This window comes from Heptranchias perlo, chromosome 3 (genome assembly GCF_035084215.1).
Source record: "Heptranchias perlo isolate sHepPer1 chromosome 3, sHepPer1.hap1, whole genome shotgun sequence".
Taxonomy (NCBI): Eukaryota; Metazoa; Chordata; class Chondrichthyes; order Hexanchiformes; family Hexanchidae; genus Heptranchias; species Heptranchias perlo.
Genome location: NC_090327.1, coordinates 129,845,098 through 129,866,196, shown reverse-complemented (window position 1 = coordinate 129,866,196; position 21,099 = coordinate 129,845,098). Strand labels below are relative to the sequence as shown.

The 21,099-nt window shown below is 40.8% G+C and overlaps 1 protein-coding gene across 2 annotated transcripts in view; it reads left to right on the top strand.

Annotated features, from left to right (window-relative positions):
* dspa (desmoplakin a) overlaps positions 1-21,099 on the top strand; it is a 90,254-nt gene that overhangs the window by 64,278 nt on the left and 4,877 nt on the right. The window contains exons 20-23 of one of the 2 annotated variants that reach the window (XM_067981971.1): positions 1,132-1,215; positions 1,310-1,417; positions 4,321-4,419; positions 4,734-6,551. In XM_067981971.1, coding sequence (XP_067838072.1) covers positions 1,132-1,215; positions 1,310-1,417; positions 4,321-4,419; positions 4,734-6,551 — 2,109 coding nt within the window. The remainder of the gene's footprint in view (positions 1-1,131; positions 1,216-1,309; positions 1,418-4,320; positions 4,420-4,733; positions 6,552-21,099) is intronic. The other variant, XM_067981972.1, reaches the window with a different exon arrangement.

Sequence of the window (21,099 nt, the reverse complement as noted above, 5' to 3'; positions counted from 1 at the left end):
CTGCACTGTCGGGGGTACCCTACTTCAGAAGAGGCGATAACCCGAGGCCCCGTCTACCCCCTCGGGTGGATGTAAAAGATTCCATGGCACCATTTTGAAGAAGAGCAGGGGAGTGCTGGCTGGTGTACTGGCCAATTTTTATCCTTTCAACCAACATCACTACAACAGATTGGTCATTATCACATTGCTGTTTGAGACAGCTTACTGTGTGCAAATTGGCTGCTGCATTTCCTACATTACAACAGTGACTACACTTCAAAAGTACTTTACTGACTGTAAAGCGCTTTAAGAAGTCCTGAGGTCTTGAAAGGCACTATGTAAATGCAAGACTTTTTCTTTCTATGGCACTGTAACAGTGACAGTGCAGAACTTTGTGCTTTGGCCAGTTGCACCCCTAGACCCCATTGGAATGCCCAGGATCAGGTAATTTGTACAAAGTGAGTGGGTGCCCATGCAAGTAATGGTACAGCTAGGGCATCCGCGAGATGGGGAGGAGGTAGGTTGGAAATTGTGGTGGCTGACTGCTGGGCCCCAGTGCTGCCAGGTCTGGCTAAAGAACCTCTACAAGGAAACTCAATTTCCCTTTTTTTAAAAAAAAAAGTTTCCTTAGGTTTGCTGATCACTTTCCTGCAAGGAAACCAGCCTTTTGCAAATCTGGTGGACCCCAATTCTGCCATTTGGCAGTACTTGTTGGCTTGCTTTGTGAAGGTATACAGTACATTGATGACACCAGATGCAGAACTGGTGGGAATTCCTCCAGATTGTGACATCCTGCCAGTCCTGCCTCCTTCTCCCCTTTGTCTGCTACAAAGGGGTCGGTTCAGGAACCATCCAATCCCACTCCTTCTTCCTCCCCCCTTCCAACCAAGGAACCACTGGCACTGGAAAAATGGGGAATGACCTGCTGTAAATGAGTCATGCCACAAATTCTGACCACAGCGAGCCCCTGCCCACCCCAATAATGTCCCCACATTGACATTAACCAAAAGGAAACTTGGGCCCATTCATATCAACTCAGGTATCTGAATTAACATACATTTTCTGCCATTCAATATTATTATAACTGAGATGGACTGATTTTATTGAAAATATTTCATTCCTGTTTGAGCACTAATATTTGTTGTTAAATAGAACTTGTATGCAGAAATAAAGAGCAAACGAGGCAATGTTGAAGACTACCAAAAGCTTGCAGACCTATGTGCAACATCGGTAAAGGTAAGACACTCCAATATGGTCTATAAGGTGAATAATACTGTTTATATATAATATTGTGGGATGAGTCATGTGCATAATCTTATTTATTGAACAGGATTACGAGCTTCAATTAGCGTCATACAGTGCTGGCCTGGAAACACTGCTTAATATTCCAATCAAGAGGCAACTGGCACAATCAATTTCCACTACAATTCTTCATGAAGTATGTAAAACATTTTCTTTGTCATACTTTTGCTTAAACCAGCAGTGCTCTGCAACCTGTCTCCTAGTCTTAAGTTAAAAGGACAGAAATTACTGTTGGGGATATTAATAACTGAATTCTTAACTCCTTCATATGATATTCCTATGTTCACTATTTTAACAGAGGCATGGACCGGTTTATTTTAACCCATTAAGCATTTGGTTGCTGAGATAGCCTATAGTAATTTCTAGCCTTGTATTACTAAGGACTGCTGCTTTTTAAAACTTACTTAATGCTTCTGGCCCTGGCTGCTGTTCCTGGCAGGTTTTGCCTGGCACGGAAGTAACCACAGCTCCCCTGCTCAGTATTCAGGTTAAAATGGCAGATCGGGCACCATTGACTTAATCGGAGCCTCATTTGCATATTTGATGAGGACCCTGCCAACATAGGAACAAGAGTAGGCCATTCAGCCCCTCGTGCCTGCTCCACCATTTGATAAGATCATGGCTAATCTGTGATCTAACTCCATATACCCGCCTTTGGCCCATATCCCTTAATACCTTTGGTTGCCAAAAGCTATCTTAGATTTAAATTTAGCAATTGAGCTAGTATCAATTGCCGTTTGCGGAAGAGAGTTCCAAACTTCTACAACCCTTTGTGTGTAGAAATGTTTTCTAATCTCACTCCTGAAAGATCTGGCTCTAAATTTTAGACTGTGCCCCCTACTCCTAAAATCCCCAACCAGCGGAAATAGTTTCTCTCTATCCACCCTATCTGTTCCCCTTAATATCTTTTAAACTTCGATCAAATCACCCCTTAACCTTCTAAACTCTAGAGAATACAACCCCAATTTGTGTAATCTCTCCTTGTAACTTAACCCCTGAAGTCCTGGTATCATTCTAGTAAACCTATGCTGCACTCCCTCCAAGGCCAATATGTCTTTCCGAAGGTGCGGTGCCCAGAACTGCTCACAGTACTCCAGGTGCGGTCTAACCAGGGTTTTGTATAGCTGCAGCATAACTTCTGCCCCCTTGTACTCTAGTCCTCTAGATATAAAGGCCAACATTCCATTTGCCTTCTTGATTAATTTCTGCACCTGTTCATGATACTTCAATGATCTATGTACCTGAACCCCTAAGTCCCTTTGGACATCCACTGTTTTTAACTTTTTACCATTTAGACAGTACCCTGTTCTATCCTTTTTTGATCCAAAGTGGATGACCTCACATTTGTCTACATTGATTTACATTTTCCACAATTTTGACCATTCACCTAATCTATCAATATCGCTTTGTAATTTTATGTTTCCATCAACACTGCTTACAATGCCACCAATCTTTTTGTCATCGGCAAACTTAGATATGAGACTTTCTATGCCTTCATCTAAGTCGTTAATAAATATTGTGAATAATTGAGGCCCCAAGACAAATCCCTGCGGGACTCCACTAGTCACATCCTGCCAATGTGAGTACCTTCCCATTATCCCTACTCTCTGTTGCCTTTCGCTCAGCCAACTTCCTAACCAAGTCTGTACTTTTCCCTCGATTCCGTGGGCTTCTATCTTAGCTAACATGGGGCAAGTATCTTTGCTGCCTACAATTTAAAATTGCACTCAGCCAGATTGGGGCAAGAAAAGAGTGGGGAAGTCAATCCCATAGTATTGACCCTTATTATAGCCCATTATATGTAAATTAATGTTCACAAATTTCCCCATGTTTTCTGGCCTCTGAGCTTTTTGGGGCAGATTTTCCTTTACTTGGGTGTAAAGGATCACCTGGGCAGAGTGCATAGATGAAATCGGCCAAGGAGGATCCTCTGTCCATAATGGAGCCTGACCAATTTCCCACCTATGAATTTAAATAGTTGTAAAATCAGGCTTGCAATTTTCCTTTGTGCGCTCCACCCAGGCTATCCTTTACGCTCAAGTGCAAGTAGAGGAAAATCTGCCCAGTTGTGCGCTGCTTGCCCAATCGAAATGGGCAGTCAGTGGCTTTCATTCTGTTTTACTGAAACTGTCAAGGATTAATATTCACTTTGGGCACAGGCGGAAAACTGGCCATTGTGAAACGGTGGACTGTTGCACATCTTGCCTGATTTTTCGTTCCACTGTGGAAAGGGAAATTGGGCAGGCTGTAAAATGTCTGGCTGATCCACAACACCCAGATTTCCACCTTCGCCCAAATTGAAAATTACCCCCGTCAATACATAAAGCTAAAACCTGTTGTTTTTTTAGAAAGTTTAGTTTTATGTGCAGTTTCTGATTTTTTTTGTGTTTGCTGAATTTTTGCAATACAGGGCTTCTTTTGGATAGACATCTGTCTCTCCAATCATTCTGCACATATTCCGTCAGTGACAGAAACATTTTAAGGAAAACAAATCTATTTGCCTTCCTAGTATTTTTTTTTTAACAGCCATGTTTCCCCTTGGTGCCTGTAGATGTGTGCCCTTTCGGTCCCAACCACCTCCTTTTCCTTTGTGTATCCTCAGCGGCAGAAGATTCTGAGATGGCTAGCTGATGCTTTCCAGCAGGAGCCTTGGGAGTCTGAGGCGTCACGTCATTATTTTTGGTTGTGGGTCATTTTCTGCTTTAAGAAGAAAATAGTGTGAAGACAGTTGCTTGCCATCATATGAAATACAATCCAGGTGTCAGAAAGCATTCCTTAATGAGGGTGATATCAGGTACAGGAAATGAACAAACACTCCTTATTTTGGACATTGAACTTTTGGCATTGAACAGCTTTGCAGCGGTTGCTGTAGGTCACTGGTTATGGTAGTAAACTAGCAATCCAGAGGTTATGAGTTGAGATTCCACCATGGCAAGTTCTGAATTCAATAAATGTGGTAATTTGAGAGCTAATTCCAGAAATAATGATCTTGAAAGCTCCCAGATTGTCATTTTAAAAACCCTGACTTTTTTTCTTTAGTCTGCAGATCTGCAGTCTCGTTATATAGAACTTCTTACAAGATCTGGTGACTATTACAAGTATCTAAGTGAAATGCTGAAGAACATGGAAGAAGTAAAGGTGAATTTATTTTAATTTTTATGTTCCAGGAAAATTTAATATTCATATTGTAGCTCTTCCTGAAAATATTACAAGGGAGCTGGCTGTTTTCAAGTAGGAAGTAAAAATATTCTCTCTTTTTTGTAATATAGTCTGGTGTATTTTTAAACTGTGTATATTTACCAATTAGACAGCCTTTATTTGCTCTAAAACTATAACCATGGTTACAACTGTAAACAACTTTTTAGATTATAGATTTTCTGTTTGTATTAAAAAATGTAGGCGATACAAAGCAAAATATCACACGCCGCTTCCATCTAATTTTAATTATACAGATAAAAAACACAAAAATAGAACTTTTGGAAGAGGCACTTAAACATGCCCAAGATGAAAATGCTGATAGTATGCACCAGAAGAAGTTTCTTGATCAACATTTAAGCCAGGTTCAAACTGAGTATACAGACTTCAGGAAAAGGATTATACTCCTAGAGGAGCAGAAGAGAAATGCTGAATTGGAACGTGATACCACGAAGCAGAACCTGGATATACACCTTATCCAGATAAAAGAAATCAATGAGAAGATTACAAGACTGACATTTGAAATTGATGAAGAAAGAAGAAAGAGAAATTCATCTGAAAACCGGTATGATCAGCAAAAGGAAGAACATGACCGTGTTTTCCGAATGAAACAAAAGGAACTGGATGAAGCCATGTGGCTAAAATTGGATATTGAGAAATCAATTAAAGACAAAGAAAAAGAGATAGAAAGGCTTAAGAGTGTATTGCAGGAAGAGTCTTTAAAAAGGAGAGAGTTTGAAAGTGAACTAGATGGGCTTAGGGATAAGTTTGAGCAAGAAAACAGGATGTTGAAGTCACAGATTGAAAGAGAGGTTCATATAAGAGAAACCACAGTTGAAAAGCTAACTATAAAAAAGGAAGATGATATTGCAACTTTGAAAATTCAGTTGGAGAAAGCTTTGAAAGAGAAACACAATCTCATGGAAGAAATAGAACGATTAAGAAGTTCTATCAGAGAAACTGAATTCAGTAGAAAAAGGGCAGAAAATGATGCTTTGCAGCGGAAATCTGCTAGTGTTGAAGAATCTAGAAAGAGACAGGAACTTGAAATAGAAATACAAACACTCACCAAACTTAAAACAGAGGAAATACTGAGGCTTAAATCATTTCAGCAGGATACCTCCAAGGCTATCCAAGACAAAGGAAAGGAGATTGAAAAGCTAAGAATTTTATTAGAGGAAGAAGTCAATAAACGGAAAAATCTGGAAAATGAAAATGATCACTTAAAACAACTGCAAATTGATTTTCAGAAGAAGGACACAGAAAAACTAACCAAAATTAAAACTAAAGAGCAAGAGTTTACCTTCATTAAGATAGAATATGAGAAAGTATCTAGAGAAAAGGGTAGATTGGAACAAGAAATTGCACGACTCCAGAATAGTATAAAGGAAGCGAATGATGTGAAATGTAAGATAGATGAGGAACTAATGGAACTAAGGAGGAATGCACTTGAAGAATCTTCAAAGAGAAAAAGGGCTGAAGAAGAGGTTGAACGCATTGAAAGAAGTTGTAGGGAACATACAACTTCAATTACTCGGCTCAAACAACAGATTGAACATATCTCGATCATCAAGAAAAAAGTTGAAGATGATCTCTGCCAACAACAGAAAGCTTTTGACCAACACCTGAAAGAGAAGAATATCAGCACAGAGGAATTGAACAGATTATATACTGATGTAGAAACATTGCGTCGCCAGTTGAGTCAAGAACAGGAGAATACAAGACAGGCTTATCAGAGAGGTGAACACTTTCAGAAAACTATTGAGGAAAAAAGCAAGGCTTTGAATGAAAGCATAAGCGAAATAGACAGACTGCGTTCAGTTGTAGAAAATCTCACAAAAGAACGACTGAAGCTGGAAGAAGAATTAAGAAACTCAAAGACAAATTTTGAGGATCGTCAGAGAAACCAAAATGAATCCATGGGCGAAAAATCAAAAGCCATCTCTGAACTGCGGATCCAACTTGAACTAACTAACAAAAGAACAACTGACCTTCAAGGGCTAATTAATGAGTTAAAGAATGAGAGAGAAAAATTGAGACTGGAAGTTGAAAAATTCCAAAAGCAGGCTCTAGAGGTACATGCAAGTTTTACTGTTTTATCATGTGAAGTATTTTGTATTAATCTTATTAACAGTCTTTTCTGTCCAAAAAAAATAGAAAAGGTGAATGCTAATGTAATTTAGTGTTTTACTATTTCGAATTATGTTGGCATGGCTGAGGTACAAAATGAGTACTTTACTTTTCATCTGTCTTTACCAAGGAAGAAGATGCTGCCAAAGTCACAATAACAGAAGAGGTAGTTGAGATACTGGATGGGCTAAAAATTGATAGAGGAGGTACTAGAAAGGCTGGCTGTACTTAAACTAGATAATTCACCAGGTCCGGATGGGTGCATCCTAGGTTGTTGAGGGAAGTAAGAGTCGAAATTGCGGAGGTACTGGCCATAATCTTTCAATCACCCTTAGATACGAGGGTGGTGCCAGAGGACTGGAGAATTGCAAATGTTACACGCTGTTCAAAAAAGGGTGTAAGGATAAACTCAGCAACTACAGGCCAGTCAGTTTAACCTCAGCTTTTAGAAACAATAATCCGGGACAAAATTAACAGTCACTTGGATAAGTGTGGATTAATTAAGGAAAGCCAGCACGGATTTGTTAAAGGCAAATCATGTTTAGCTAACCTGATTGAGTTTTTTGATGAGGTAACAGAGAGGGTTGATGAGGGCAATGCAGTTGATATGTATATGGACTTCCAAAAGTTGTTTGATAAAGTGCCACATAATAGGATTGTCAGCAAAGTTGAAGCCCATGGAATAAAAGAGGCAGTGGCAGCATGGATATGAAATTGGCTAAGTGACAGGAAACAGAGTGCAGTGGTGAACGGTTGTTTTTCGGATGGAGGAAGGTATACGGTGGTGTTCCCCAGAGGTCGGTGCTGGGACCACTGCTTTTCTTGATATATATTAATGACTTGGGTGTACAGGGCACAATTTCAAAATTTGCAGATGACTCAAAACATGGAAGTGTAGTGAACAGTGAGGAGGATAGTGATCGACTTCAAGAGGACATAGACAGGCTGGTGGAATGGGCGGACACGCGGCAGATGAAATTTAACGCAGAAAAGGGCGAAGTGTTACATTTTGGTGGGAAGAACGAGGAGAGGCAATATAAACTGAAGGGTACAATTCTAAAGGGGGTGCAGGAACAGAGAGGCCTGGAGGTATATGTGCACATATCGTTGAAGGTGGAAGGGCAGGTTGAGAAAGCGGTTAAAAAGCATACGGGATCCTATAAACAGAGGCATAGAGTCCAAAAGCAAGGAGGTTATGATGAACCTTTATAAAACACTGGTTCGGCTGCAACTGGAGTGTAGTGTCCAATTCTGGGTACTGCACTTTAGGAAGGATGTGAAGGCCGTGGAGAGGGTACAGAAAAGATTTCCCAGAACGGTTCCAGGAATGAGGGACTTCGGTTATGTAGATAGACTGGAGAAGCTGGGGTTGTTCTCCTTCGAGCAGAGAAGGTTGAGCGAAGATTTGATAGAGGTGCTCAAAATCATGAGGGGTCTCGACAGAGTAGATGGAGAGAAACTGTTCCTATTGATGGAAGGGTCGAGAACCAGAGGACACAGATTTAAGGTGATTAACAAAAGTGACATGAGGAAAAACTTTTTTACACAGCGAATGGTTATAGTCTGGAATGCACTGCCTGAAAGGGTGGTGGAGGCAGATTCAGTCATGGCTTTCAAAAGGGAATTGGATAAGTACTTGTGGGGGGGGGGGGAAATTTGCAGGGCTACAGGGAAAGGACGGGGGAGTGGAACTAGCTGGATTGCTCTAGCAGAGAGCCAGCACGAACTAGACGGGCTGAATGGCCTCCTTCTGTGCTGTAACCGTTCTATGATTCTATGTTTGAAAGTGCCCTTAGCTTCCAGGAACTGTGGAAATAAATTGAGGTAGAATTTCTGTGGTAGTTCCCCGATCTCCCAGTGGCAGATCGGTAAAATGGCTGTTACCGGCGTTTCTTTGGGGCTTTCATCAAAATTATGGCAGACGATGAAGAGATCCTCAGCAGAAATTATTGGCACTTATCTCCACATTTAGAAGGTCATGGAGAATCGGTGAAATGCAACGTGGTTAACTAATTTTCTCCTAGTTTTAAAAATTGAATTAAAGAATAAAGAATAAAATTCAATGCCTAACATTTGTTATAAATTGATCACTTCACAAAGGTTTGTGATTTGATCAGCCTCACAAATAAAAATAAATTTTAAAAACAATCAACAGTAATTTCCATGGGTTCTTCCAAACTCTCACCGTAACTTGGGCAGATCATCAGCAAAACCCCTGGAGAAACAGCATAAACAACAGTTTACACCATTTCTCCGGGTTTCCATCGATCGTCTGCCAAAGTTACAGCAAGATTGGGGAACCCCCATCAAAATTCTATCCGATAACCACTTCATGAGTTCTATATTCATGGAAATGTATAATTTCTTAAGTGACATCTTGTAAGATAGATGAGGGCTGTGCAGTAGACGTGGTCTACATGGACTTCAGCAAAGCCTTTGACAAGGTACCGCATGGTAGGTTGTTACATAAGGTTAAATCTCACTGGATCCAAGGTGAGGTAGCCAATTGGATACAAAATTGGCTTGACGACAGAAGACAGAGGGTGGTTGTAGAGGGTTGTTTTTCAAACTGGAGGCCTGTGTCCAGCGGTGTGCTTCAGGGATCGGTGCTGGGTCCGCTGTTATTTGTTATTTATATTAATGATTTGGATGAGAATTTAGGAGGCATGGTTAGTAAGTTTGCAGATGACACCAAGATTGGTGGCATTGTGGACAGTGAAGAAGGTTATCTAGGATTGCAACGGGATCTTGATCAATTGGGCCAGTGGGCCGATGAATGGCAGATGGAGTTTAATTTAGATAAATGTGAGGTGATGCATTTTGGTAGATCGAATCGGGCCAGGACCTACTCCGTTAATGGTAGGGCGTTGGGGAGAGTTATAGAACAAAGAGATCTAGGAGTACAGGTTCATAGCTCCTTGAAAGTGGAGTCACAGGTGGATAGGGTGGTGAAGAAGGCATTCTGCATGCTTGGTTTCATTGGTCAGAACATTGAATACAGGAGTTGGGATGTCTTGTTGAAGTTGTACAAGACATTAGTAAGGCCACACTTGGAATACTGTGTACAGTTCTGGTCACCCTATTATAGAAAGGATATTATTAAACTAGAAAGAGTGCAGAAAAGATTTACTAGGATGCTACTGGGACTTGATGGTTTGACTTATAGGGAGAGGTTAGATAGACTGGGACTTTTTTCCCTGGAGAGTAGGAGGTTAAGGGGTGATCTTATAGAAGTCTATAAAATAATGAGGGGCATAGATAAGGTAGATAGTCAAAATCTTTTCCCAAAGGTAGGGGAGTCTATAATGAGGGGGCATAGATTTAAGATGAGAGGGGAGAGATACAAAAGGGTCCAGAGGGGCAATTTTTTCACTCAAAGGGTGGTGAGTGTCTGGAACGAGCTGCCAGAGGCAGTAGTAGAGGCGGGTACAATTTTGTCTTTTAAAAAGCATTTGGACAGTTACATGGGTAAGATGGGTATAGAGGGATACGGGCCAAGTGCAGGCAATTGGGACTAGCTTAGTGGTATAAACTGGGCGACATGGACATGTTGGGCCGAAGGGCCTGTTTCCATGTTGTAACTTCTATGATTCTATGATAAGATGTTTTGAGCATCTGTGACATTGTGATGTTAGTCCTGTGATTCTTGTTGCAATGTGTAAAATGACACTTCTTTTACTGTCATAATGGGGTAGAATTACCCATGGGAGTTCCCTGATTTCATACCGTAACTTTGGCGGAAGATTGACAGAAATCCCGGAGAAATGGACTTTGACGCCTTTTATCTGTGGTTTCTGCTAATGTTACAGCGGGAGATCTAGAGAAGCCCCACGATTGCTAGCGCATTTTTTTCCCCATTGCAGTCCCAGGTACATTTTTTTTATTGAAGAAGCCAACATCAAGTTTTCTCAAAGTTATTTAGTATAAAAAGGAAAGGAATCTCCAACAGGGCAAGTGGGTTTTAGGTGCTTATGAATCCTTTTGATCCTCAACAACCACCTGAGATGTCTGTTCTGCTTCAGCTAAATATGGCATGACCATTGTCTAATCCTTAATCAATGAGATAGCAAAGACAATGAAACCCAAGGAGCATTGAAGTAAGTAGTTAGAGTAGAGATTCATGACCTGTCTTTCTACTGTTTGGTGTTGAGATCTTTGTAGTGAATGTATTCTTGCTGGTGGCTGCTGGAGTCAAGACTTGGCCTATACATCTACAAAGCTCTAAGGGTTTCACTTTTTGTAGAATTTCCAACGTGCTACTAACTATTCAGTTTAGTAGTCAGGATTTGTCCAGCTTGATGTTACATTGATGCTAGGCCAAAGGATAGCAGCAAAGCGTCCCAGTATCCCGTTTATCCAATACAAGATATTGATTTCTTCTGTGGACAGAATGAAGGATGGATTTCTGGCAGATATCCCTATGATTTGGGATCTTGTGGACTGTAATACCCACCTTATCCAAGGAAAGAACCTTTTATCAGCTCTGAGACCATATGGCAGGAATCCAAAGATCTTATTCTTGAAGTAGCAGAGTTCACTCCTCCCACATATCTGGGCATGGTCTTTGGACTCAGATTTTGCTTCTCATCATCATCTGAGTCTGAGGAGATGGGCCGTTTTGATATAGGGAATTAAGTCAGTTCCGAACGCAAAATCATTGTCCACATTCTTTCACAAAGAGGTGAGGAAATTAACATATCTATCAATTCTTACCTATCCAAAACAAGGTAATAGCCGAAATGGAGCTCTCACAAACTTTACATGGTAAACGTTCCTCAGCTTACATATTTTAGCATTGATTCTGTTGCCCCATACACTCACTGGGATGGGGGAAGGGGTGGAAAGAGTTGCCTATAACTGCATGGGAATATCCATTGCCTTTTAGAGGCAAGTCAGTTAGCTAATCAACACCATTTGACATTAAAGTTCTCCAAATTCCCAGGGGTTACATTTTAAATAGGTCCTAGTGTGATTGGTTAAGGATTGTGCTGTTGAACATCATTATATTAACTATATGCCTATGCAATTTAAAAAAATATAGCCCCAGAATTCCTCAACACGTGATCTTGTGGTTGTAACAACCATTAGAAATAGGAGCAGGAATAGGCCAAATGACCCCTCGAGCCTGCTTCGCCATTCATTAAGATCATGGCTGATCTTCTATCTTAACTCCACTTTTCTGCCCTATCCCCATATCCCTTGATTCCCTTAGTGTCCAAAAATCTATTGATCTCAATCTTGAATATACTCAACAACTGAGCATCCACAGGGGTAGAGAATTCCAAAGAATCACAACTGAGTGAAAAAGTTTTTCCTCATTTCGGTCCTTTATCTTGAGACTATGACTTTAGTTCCAGACTCTCCAGTCAGGGGAAACAGCCTCTCAGCATCTACCCTGTCAAGCCCTCTAAGAATTTTATATATTTCAATGAGATCACCTCTCATTCTTCCTCAGGGCAGTGTCCTAGGCCCAACCATCTTCAGCTGCTTCATCAATGACCTTCCCTCCATCATAAGGTCAGAAATGGGGATGTTCGCTGATGATTGCAGTGTTCAGTTCCATTCGCTACCCCTCAAATAATGAAGCAGTCCAAGCCCGCATGCAGCAAGACCTGGACAACATCCAGGCTTGTGCTCATAAGTGGCAAGTAACATTCGCGTCAGACAAGTGCCAGGCAATAACCATCTCCAACAAGGAAGAGTCTAACCACCTCCCGTTGACATTCAACGGCATTACCATCGCCGAATCCCCCACCATCAACATCCCGGGGGTCACCATTGACCAGAAACATAACTGGACCAGCCATATAAATACTGTGGCTACAAGAGCAGGTCAGAGGCTGGGTATTCTGCGGCGAGTGACTTACCTCCTGACTCCCCAGAGCCTTTCCACCATCTACAAGGCACAGGTCAGGAGTGTGATGGAATACTCTCCACTTGCCTGGATAAGTGCAGCTCCAACAACACTCAAGAAGCTCAATACCATCCAGGACAAAGCAGCCCGCTTGATTGGCACCCAATCCACCACCCTAAACATTCACTCCTTTCACCACCGGTGCACAGTGGCTGCAGTGTATACCATCCACAGGATGCACTGCAACAACCCGCCAAGGCTTCTTCGACAGCACCTCCCAATCTCGCGACCTCTACCACCTAGAAGGACAAGAGCAGCAGGTACATGGGAACAACACCACCTGCACGTTCCCCTCCAAGTCACACACCATCCCGACTTGGAAATATATTGCCGTTCCTTCATCGTTGCTGGTTCAAAATCCTGGAACTCACTTCCTAACAGCATTGTGGGAGAACCTTCACCACACGGACTGCAGCGGTTCAAGAAGGTGGCTCACCACCTTCTCAAGGGCAATTAGGGATGGGCAATAAATGCCGGCCTCGCCAGCAACACCCACATCCCATGAACGAATTTAGAAAAAACTCTGGAGCATATAGGCCCATTCTAATTAATCTGTCCTCATAGAACAACCCTCTCATCCCAGGAATCAATCTAGTGACCCTTCGTTGCACCCCCACTAATGCAAGTATATCCTTCCTTAGGTAAGGAGACCAAAACTGTACACAGTACTTCAGGTGTGGTCTCACCAGAGCCATATATAATTGGAGCAAGACCTCCTTACTCTTATACTCCAACCCTCTTGTAATAAAGGCCAACATACCATTTGCCTTCCTAATTGCTTGCTGTACCTGCATGTTAACATTGTGTGATTCATGTACAAGGACACCCAAATCCCTCTCAATACCAACATTTCTTAGTCTCTCACCTTTTTAAAAAATATTCTGCTTTTCTATTCCTACCATAATTTCACATAGATAATTTCACATTTCTCCATCTCCATCAATTTCACATTATACTCCTCTGCCACCTTCTCATTCACTCACTTAACCTGTCTATAATCTCTTTGCAGCCTCTTTGTGTCCTCCCCACAGCTTACTTTCCCACCTAGATTTGTATTGTCAGCAAGCTTGGATATATTACACTTGATCCCCTCATCTAATCAATGATGGGACAGAAACTGCTTCTGAAATGACGGAGGAGCTCAACAGCGCTCCTATTGGTTCGCCAGCAATTTTTCAGCTTTGAATTAATGGACCATTGCACGCTGTAATCAGAGAAATCATTGAAAAATCCCAAACTTGCTCATCTGCCCAGCTGGAAAGTAACTAATTCCGCCACCAAACAGGTATGCTTAAAAATACAGGTCTAAACTAAGTTTTAAAAGCGCGGTTAGTCTTAATGATAGCCAAACATCTAAAAATTAACTTTTAAAAATGTGGAGCCTCATATTACTCCTTATTTTTAATAGTTTTTGGTCATTAAAAAAAATTAAAATAAAAAAAAACTGATTTTTTTATTTTTCCCTTCTGTCTCTTCAATTTAATTCAATTATTTATTTGGCTTTTTATAAAACAAAATTAAAATTTTTATTTACAATGACATCCAGAATACTAACTTTAAATGAATGAAGTCTGCTTGCCTGCTTGAGCAATGCAGCCTGATTCTGTGGGTGTGACTTCTCTTCCTGACAGATTTTGTGGGCGTGTCTTCCATTCTTCCAGACTGTTCCACGCGTGTCAACTCACGCTGCTCAGAGGCTGGGTTGATAGCGCACAATTTTTTTAAACTTCAAAATCAAGCAATTCCATGCCACTCTCTGAATGGAGAAATTTTTCCTCATCTCGGTCTTTTATCTAGAGACTATGACTTTAGTTCTGGACTCTCCAGCCAGGGGAAACAGCATCTCAGCATCTACTCTGTCAAGCCCTCTCAGAATTTTATATATTTCAATGAGATCACCTCGCAGTAAGAATTTTCATTAATTTAATTTGAAGGAGCTGCGGTGAGCGTTGCCACGCTGCTGTATGCGATTTCTGGCCCCTCGTATATTGTAACAGCTGAGGCCGAAGCACTGATCCTTGCGGCACCCCACTAGTTACGACCTGCCAACTGAAAATGATCCGTTTATTCCTACTTTGTTTTTTGACTGTTAACCAATCCTCAGTCCATGTTAATATATTACCCCTAATCCAGGATCGTGCTCATGAGTGCCCTAATCCCGCTGAAGTTTGTAGGATCATTGGGAAAGCATCTAATTAGCATGGAGCAGGCAGGCACAAGCGCCAAAACAGGCATGTTTCTGGTGCCCAATTACCATGGTTGGGTTGGGGGGAGGGTTTTGGCTTGGTGACCGATCTAGGCTACATCCCCCTTCGCCCCTGAGTAAAGGGGACAATAAGCAAATCTGCTTTTTAAATGTCTCACTCTTCAGGGATCCAGCTGTTGTCCTGGCCTGGACTCCACTGATGGAGTCCACTTTTGCTCATTTGGAGACCGGCACGCCTCAATGCCCTTGGCATATCCATCTCCACAGATACGCCAGGTCCCAACTGAGCCAAGTGGCGCAGGAAGTCTCAGTGTAGGGAGTCCCAGCCCCTGGCTCTGATTCCTTGATGGAGGATCCACCCCTTACAAGGCAAGTCATAAATTCCTGGAAAGAGTAGAGACCTGGCATGAGCAGGTCTCCACTGTTTTTAGGGAGTGGGGGTCGGGTGTTCTGTCTCCCACCTGAGTTATAGTGGGAGACTGGCAGATCACCCAAGGAACTTCGGCCCCTCTGTTCCTTGTGCTATTTCTTAACCAAAATATCAGTTATTACCCATATTCAGTCTGTGATTGAAATGCAAAACACCAATTCTTCTCTTTAAAATCCAGTCAGAATGTCTGGTAGACTGTGGCCATAATAAACATTAAGGTTGCATATTTCCATATAACATACATAGAATGTACAGCACAAAAACAGGCCATGTTTATGCTGCATATGAGCCTCCTCCGACCTTACTTCATCTCACCCTATCAACATATCCTTCCATTCCTTTCTCCCTCATGTACTTATCCAGCTTCCCTGTAAATGTATCTAGGCTATTCATCTCAACTCCATTTGGTAGCATGTTCTATATACTAATCACAGTATAACAGTCACAGTGCAAGCAGTCTAGAAAGCAAGCTGCGTCAGACAGCGCTTCCCTATTTGTGAGTAAATTTAAAGGAATAGTACACAAAATTGACCAAATTATCTACATAAAATAGGACATGATTCTGTAAGTCTGTAATTCCTTAAACTCCTTTTTATTTTTTTTTCTTACTTCATCTGTATTTAATGGTGGAATAATGCATCCTGTGGATTTATGAAAACCGCTATAATAAATTTAATGTAAAATAAACTTGCACCAGGATCAAGATGCAATTAAAGTCACAGGCAAAATTTGCCCAGTCAAGTGCAGATGAATGTTGCCAAATAAATTTCAACTTAAATGGCTGCTTCAATTTTGAATATAGGGCCCATTTTTAAACACTATTAGTTAAGACATAAAAGTTTCTTGACATTACCAGAATTACATGTTTCACAGAGATGTTTAATATATTACATACTTACTGCTGACATTGTTACCTCAAATGACAGCATCACAAGTACAATGTATAACTAAACAAGTAAAACAAGTTCCAATATTGAAGAACATGTATCAGTAGGAAATTAAAATCTGACCGGAACATAGGAACAGGAGGAGGCCATTCAGCCCCTCGTGCCTGCTCCACCATTTGATAAGATCATGGCTGATCTGTGATCTAACTCCATATACCTGCCTTTGGCCCATATCCCTTAATACCTTTGGTTGCCAAAAAGCTATCCATCTCCGATTTAAATTTAGCAATTGAGCTAGTATCAATTGCCGTTTGCGGAAGAGAGTTCCAAACTTCTACCACCCTTTGTGTGTAGAAATGTTTTCTAATCTCACTCCTGAAAGGTCTGGCTCTAATTTTTAGACACTGCCCCCTACTCCTAAAATCCCCAACCAGCGGAAATAGTTTCTCTCTATCCACGCTATCTGTTCCCCTTAATATCTTATAAACTTCGATCAGATCACCCCTTAACTTTCTAAACTCCAGAGAATACAACCCCAATTTGTGTAATCTCTCCTTGTAACTTAACCCTTGAAGTCCTGGTATCATTCTAGTAAACCTATGCTGCACTCCCTTCAAGGCCAATATGTCCTTCCGAAGGTGTGGTGCCCAGAACTGCCCACCGTTTTTAACTTTTTACCATTTAGACAGTACCCTGTTCTATCCTTTTTTGATCCAAAGTGGATGACCTCACATTTGTCTACAGTGAATTCCATTTGCCACAGCTCTGCCCATTCACCTAATCTATCAATATCGCTTTGTAATTTTATGTTTTCATCTACACTGCTTACAATGCCACCAATCTTTGTGTCATCAGCAAACTTAGATATGAGACTTTCTATGCCTTCATCTAAGTCGTTAATAAATATTGTGAATAATTGAGGCCCCCAAGACAGATCCCTGTGGGACTCCACTAGTCACATCCTGCCAATGTGAGTACCTACCCATTATCCCTACTCTCTGTCGCCTTTCGCTCAGCCAACTTCCTAACCAAGCCTGTACTTTTCCCTCGCTTCCATGGGCTTCTATCTTAGCTAACAGTCTCTTATGTGGGACTTTATCAGATGCCTTCTGGAAGTCCATATAAATAACATCCATTGACATTTCCCTGTCCACTACTTTAGTCACATCTTCAAAAAATTTCATCAGGTTTATCAGACACGACCTACCTTTCACAAGTCCATGCTGGCTCTCTCTGATTAACTGAAAATTCTCGGTGTTCAGTCACCCTATCCTTAATTATAGACTCCAGCATTTTCCCCACAACAGCTAACTGGTCTATAATTCCCTGGTTTCCCTCTTTCTCCTTTCTTAAAAAGTGGAGTGACATGTGCAATTTTCCAATCTAGAGGGACAGTTCCTGAATCTAGAGAACTTTGAAAGATTATAGTTAGGGCATCTGCAATGTGATAAAAGAAACACAGGTTAAATCTCAAATTCTTAGTTTAAAAAAAACATTTATCCTCCTTTCACATTCCAGGATGTCATTTTGTAACCTCTGTTCTCTATTAAACTTAGTCTTACTAATTGTAGTTCAATTATTTGTTTTCTTCCTTTTATTATTTTTTTATCCAGTGACTTCTTGTATTGGGCACCAAATATTGCCAATTAGATCATTTCCTTGGTGTAGAGGGAGCCCAAGCTGGCCAGATACAAGTACTCTAATGCATCAAAGACATATTTTGTTCAAATAATATTCAATCCTTGATTAATCTTCAATATTTAATCAGTTACATGAATAGTTGTTAGTTAATCTTGTACAGTATTTTCTTAATCATGACTACGATTAAAATTTAGGCTTCACGTGAAAGTTATATCCACTTAACGATTTCTGACAGGTAAACACAAAGCCTCTCTCATTTAGTGGGGTTTTCCTTTTTCAACCCCCTGTAAATATCTTGTCTGACTAACTTTGTTGTTAAATACCATACATGGTATAAGTTGACCCTGTAATTTTTTACAACATCTCCTACACTCATAGTGGTCCAATGGTGCCCCTTGTCCCATCTTGGATAATTGTTCCTGTAAAACATTACAAGCGCCTTTTAGATCTGTTACTTTTTCCTTCAATTTTTCATTTTCCAATTGCACTGTTTTGAGGCCTTACCATGATTCTTTTGTCTCTTCCAGATTGTGTGTTAGGGCCGAGTTAACATTACTTACACGTGTGTCAGCCATGGTCCAGTGGTAGCACACTCGCCTCCTGAGTTCAAAAAGTTGTGGGTTCAAGCCCCACTCCAGAGAACCTAGCTGACACCTCAGTGCAGTACTGAGGGAGTGCCGTCTTTCGAATGAGACATTAAACTGAGGCCCCATCAGATGGATGTAAAAGATCCCATGGTACTATGCGAAGAAGAGCAGGGGAGTTCTCCCGAGTGTCCTGGCCAATATTTATTCCTCAACCGACATCGCTTAAAAGACAAACAGATTATCTGGTCATTATCTCATTGCTGTTTGTGGGAGCTGCTGTGCGCAAATTGGCTGCAGCTTTTCCTGCATTACAACAGCGACTACACGTCAAAAGTACTTCATTTGGCTGTATAGCACTTCGGGACGTCATGGAAGGTGCTATATAAATTCAAATCTTTTTTCTTTTTACATCTTCTCGTTGGTGCTCACATTCTTTAAATTGCTCGTTTTTTTGCTACTAAAGCTTCTGTTTCATCTCCTGTAATTGATGAGCGAGAGAAACATTAAAGACTTCTATTGTTTTCTTCTCATCCTGAACCTTTCTCTTCCTCTGCGGAGTATTGTTCTTTAAATTATTACATTGTTCTAATTGTTTCATAAGGGCCTTACAGGTCATATATAGACCCTTTTTTTCCCCCTTGTGGCTTAACAACTTTTTTGATTCCTCATCAAAGAGGTCCTTGTGTCTGTCAGCATCCAACACAAAGTCCATTCCTTGATGCTCAAGGACAAATTGTTCAATACGTTTATCGAAGTTAGATTTGTCTGCGATGGCTAATTCCTGTAACCCATAAGTAACATTGTAGTCGGTAGAAGTCTCAAAGTACTATTGTCAGGTTGCTACCTTTGCAGTCCGTCCTTAATGATTCACAAGTCTGATGTCCCAACTGAGGTGCTAATGTTAACTAGCAAGTCTCTAATTATTGAGAGTTCAAATGAGGACACCAAAGACTACATGTTCATAAGTTCAAAATTTATTAAAAGTAGTACTCGCAACCAAGCTAATCTGCTTGGGGTTACAATGAGTTTTGAGTTACAGTCCTGAGCTCCGTCTTCCCGGGTCGAAATCAAAAATCCTATTACAATATGCTTCCTTTTATACAGTCCTTTGACATCCCCCCCTTCTACAACTCTTTAACGTCAAGTCATGTCAGCTTAGCACTTTCAGGAAACGGTTATAATTACAATCCCTGTTTTTATCAACCCGTTAAGGGGGTACATGACTATTGGTTTCCTGTTAACCTTTAGCTCAGTACATCTGTCCATTGCATGATCATGTCAAAAGAGAAAGAACTTGCATTTATATAGCGCATTTCACGACCTCAGGACGTCCCAAAGCACAATACAGCCAGTGAAGTACTTTTGAAGTGTAGTCACTGTTGTAATGTAGGAAAAACATTTTCCATATAAGGCTACCTACAGAACAATAGCAGAACTTCACAATGATTAGCAAAGGTCAATTACATCATCTTTGTCCTTTTCGTATATATTATCTAGACATGTTACAATGGACAACTTCTTTGTCCTATGGTTAATTTATTTAAACCTGTTGCAATTCTGCCTAGCTATAGAGTTTCTGAGAATTGGCTGACACTTAAAGTTAACCCTTAGGTTTACTTGAGCAGATGTCCGCAGCCAGTGCTGTCTGCATGCTATAGCACCTTGGCCATCAGCAATTCCATTCACCATACATCTATTACACATCACTAAGGCTACAGCACCTGTACATCTCACCACATTTAGATGACTGGCTCATCAGGATTCTCTCTTGAGTCAACTTTTGCAATACCTGACTGGATGAATGCTTGTTTCCCAAATGCCCTAGGAATACTCCGGTTCCAACATTGCTTTCTGGCCCTCCAAAAGGAGACTAATAATTCTCTTTGTACTGAGAATCATCAGGAAACCAATTGTAAGGATTCTATCTGACCTAAGTGGCATCATGATAGCTCAGGACCTGAGACTTTTCATGAGATTTCTTCAACTGGAACTCCTTTTGCAGTTGTCTCTTTCCCTCACCCAACCCTAGCATTTATTACCACATCTGCTGCAGATAGAAGATTCTTTCCTGGCTGTTTGATGATCACTGGAGTCTAACATTCTGCAGGGATGCAAACTGAAATCCTTCCTCTGCCTCTTACCTTAGTGACATGGCTCATTATGTATCTGATTTTAGGTCTTCAATTAAGCTCTATTCAGGAACATATGGTAGAAATATCAGTTTTCAACCTTTTCTTGTCAGAACAATCCCTGGAGGAACTTGTGTCCATGCTGATAAAAGGAACCTGAAAGACCAATCCAAACAACCACCAATGGTACAACACCTTTACCAAACACTAGTGCATGGACCTATCTTCTAGGGCATATTGTTGTTTGGTAGATCAGTTCTAAATTCAGGTATTGTGCCTCACTGCAAAAGTTCCACACTCTTCCATGTAGGAAAAATCTCAAGTGTTATACGGAGGATGCAAGAGTTTTCTTTATTATTTAAATGGAACATATCCTTCATGTACTGCACTTCCTGAGTCATCCAGCTAGCCTCTGCTATCTTTAAGGATGAAAGGATACACATATTCTACTGTAGTTAGCATCATTTATCATTATCATATTGTATGGTGGTATATGTTTACCTTATTGTAGGAAGAAAAATAAATGAAAATGTTGAGAATGCTTTTAAAAGGTGTAGGAGGTAGGATTGCAGAACCTATATCACTGATGCTCAAAACCGCCTAAGGGATATCCCTTGTGTTATTCTTATCAGTAACCTGGGCTTAGTCTAGTTGTATGTATAAGTTGCTTATCCATCCAAATATCTACCAGGTAGGTAA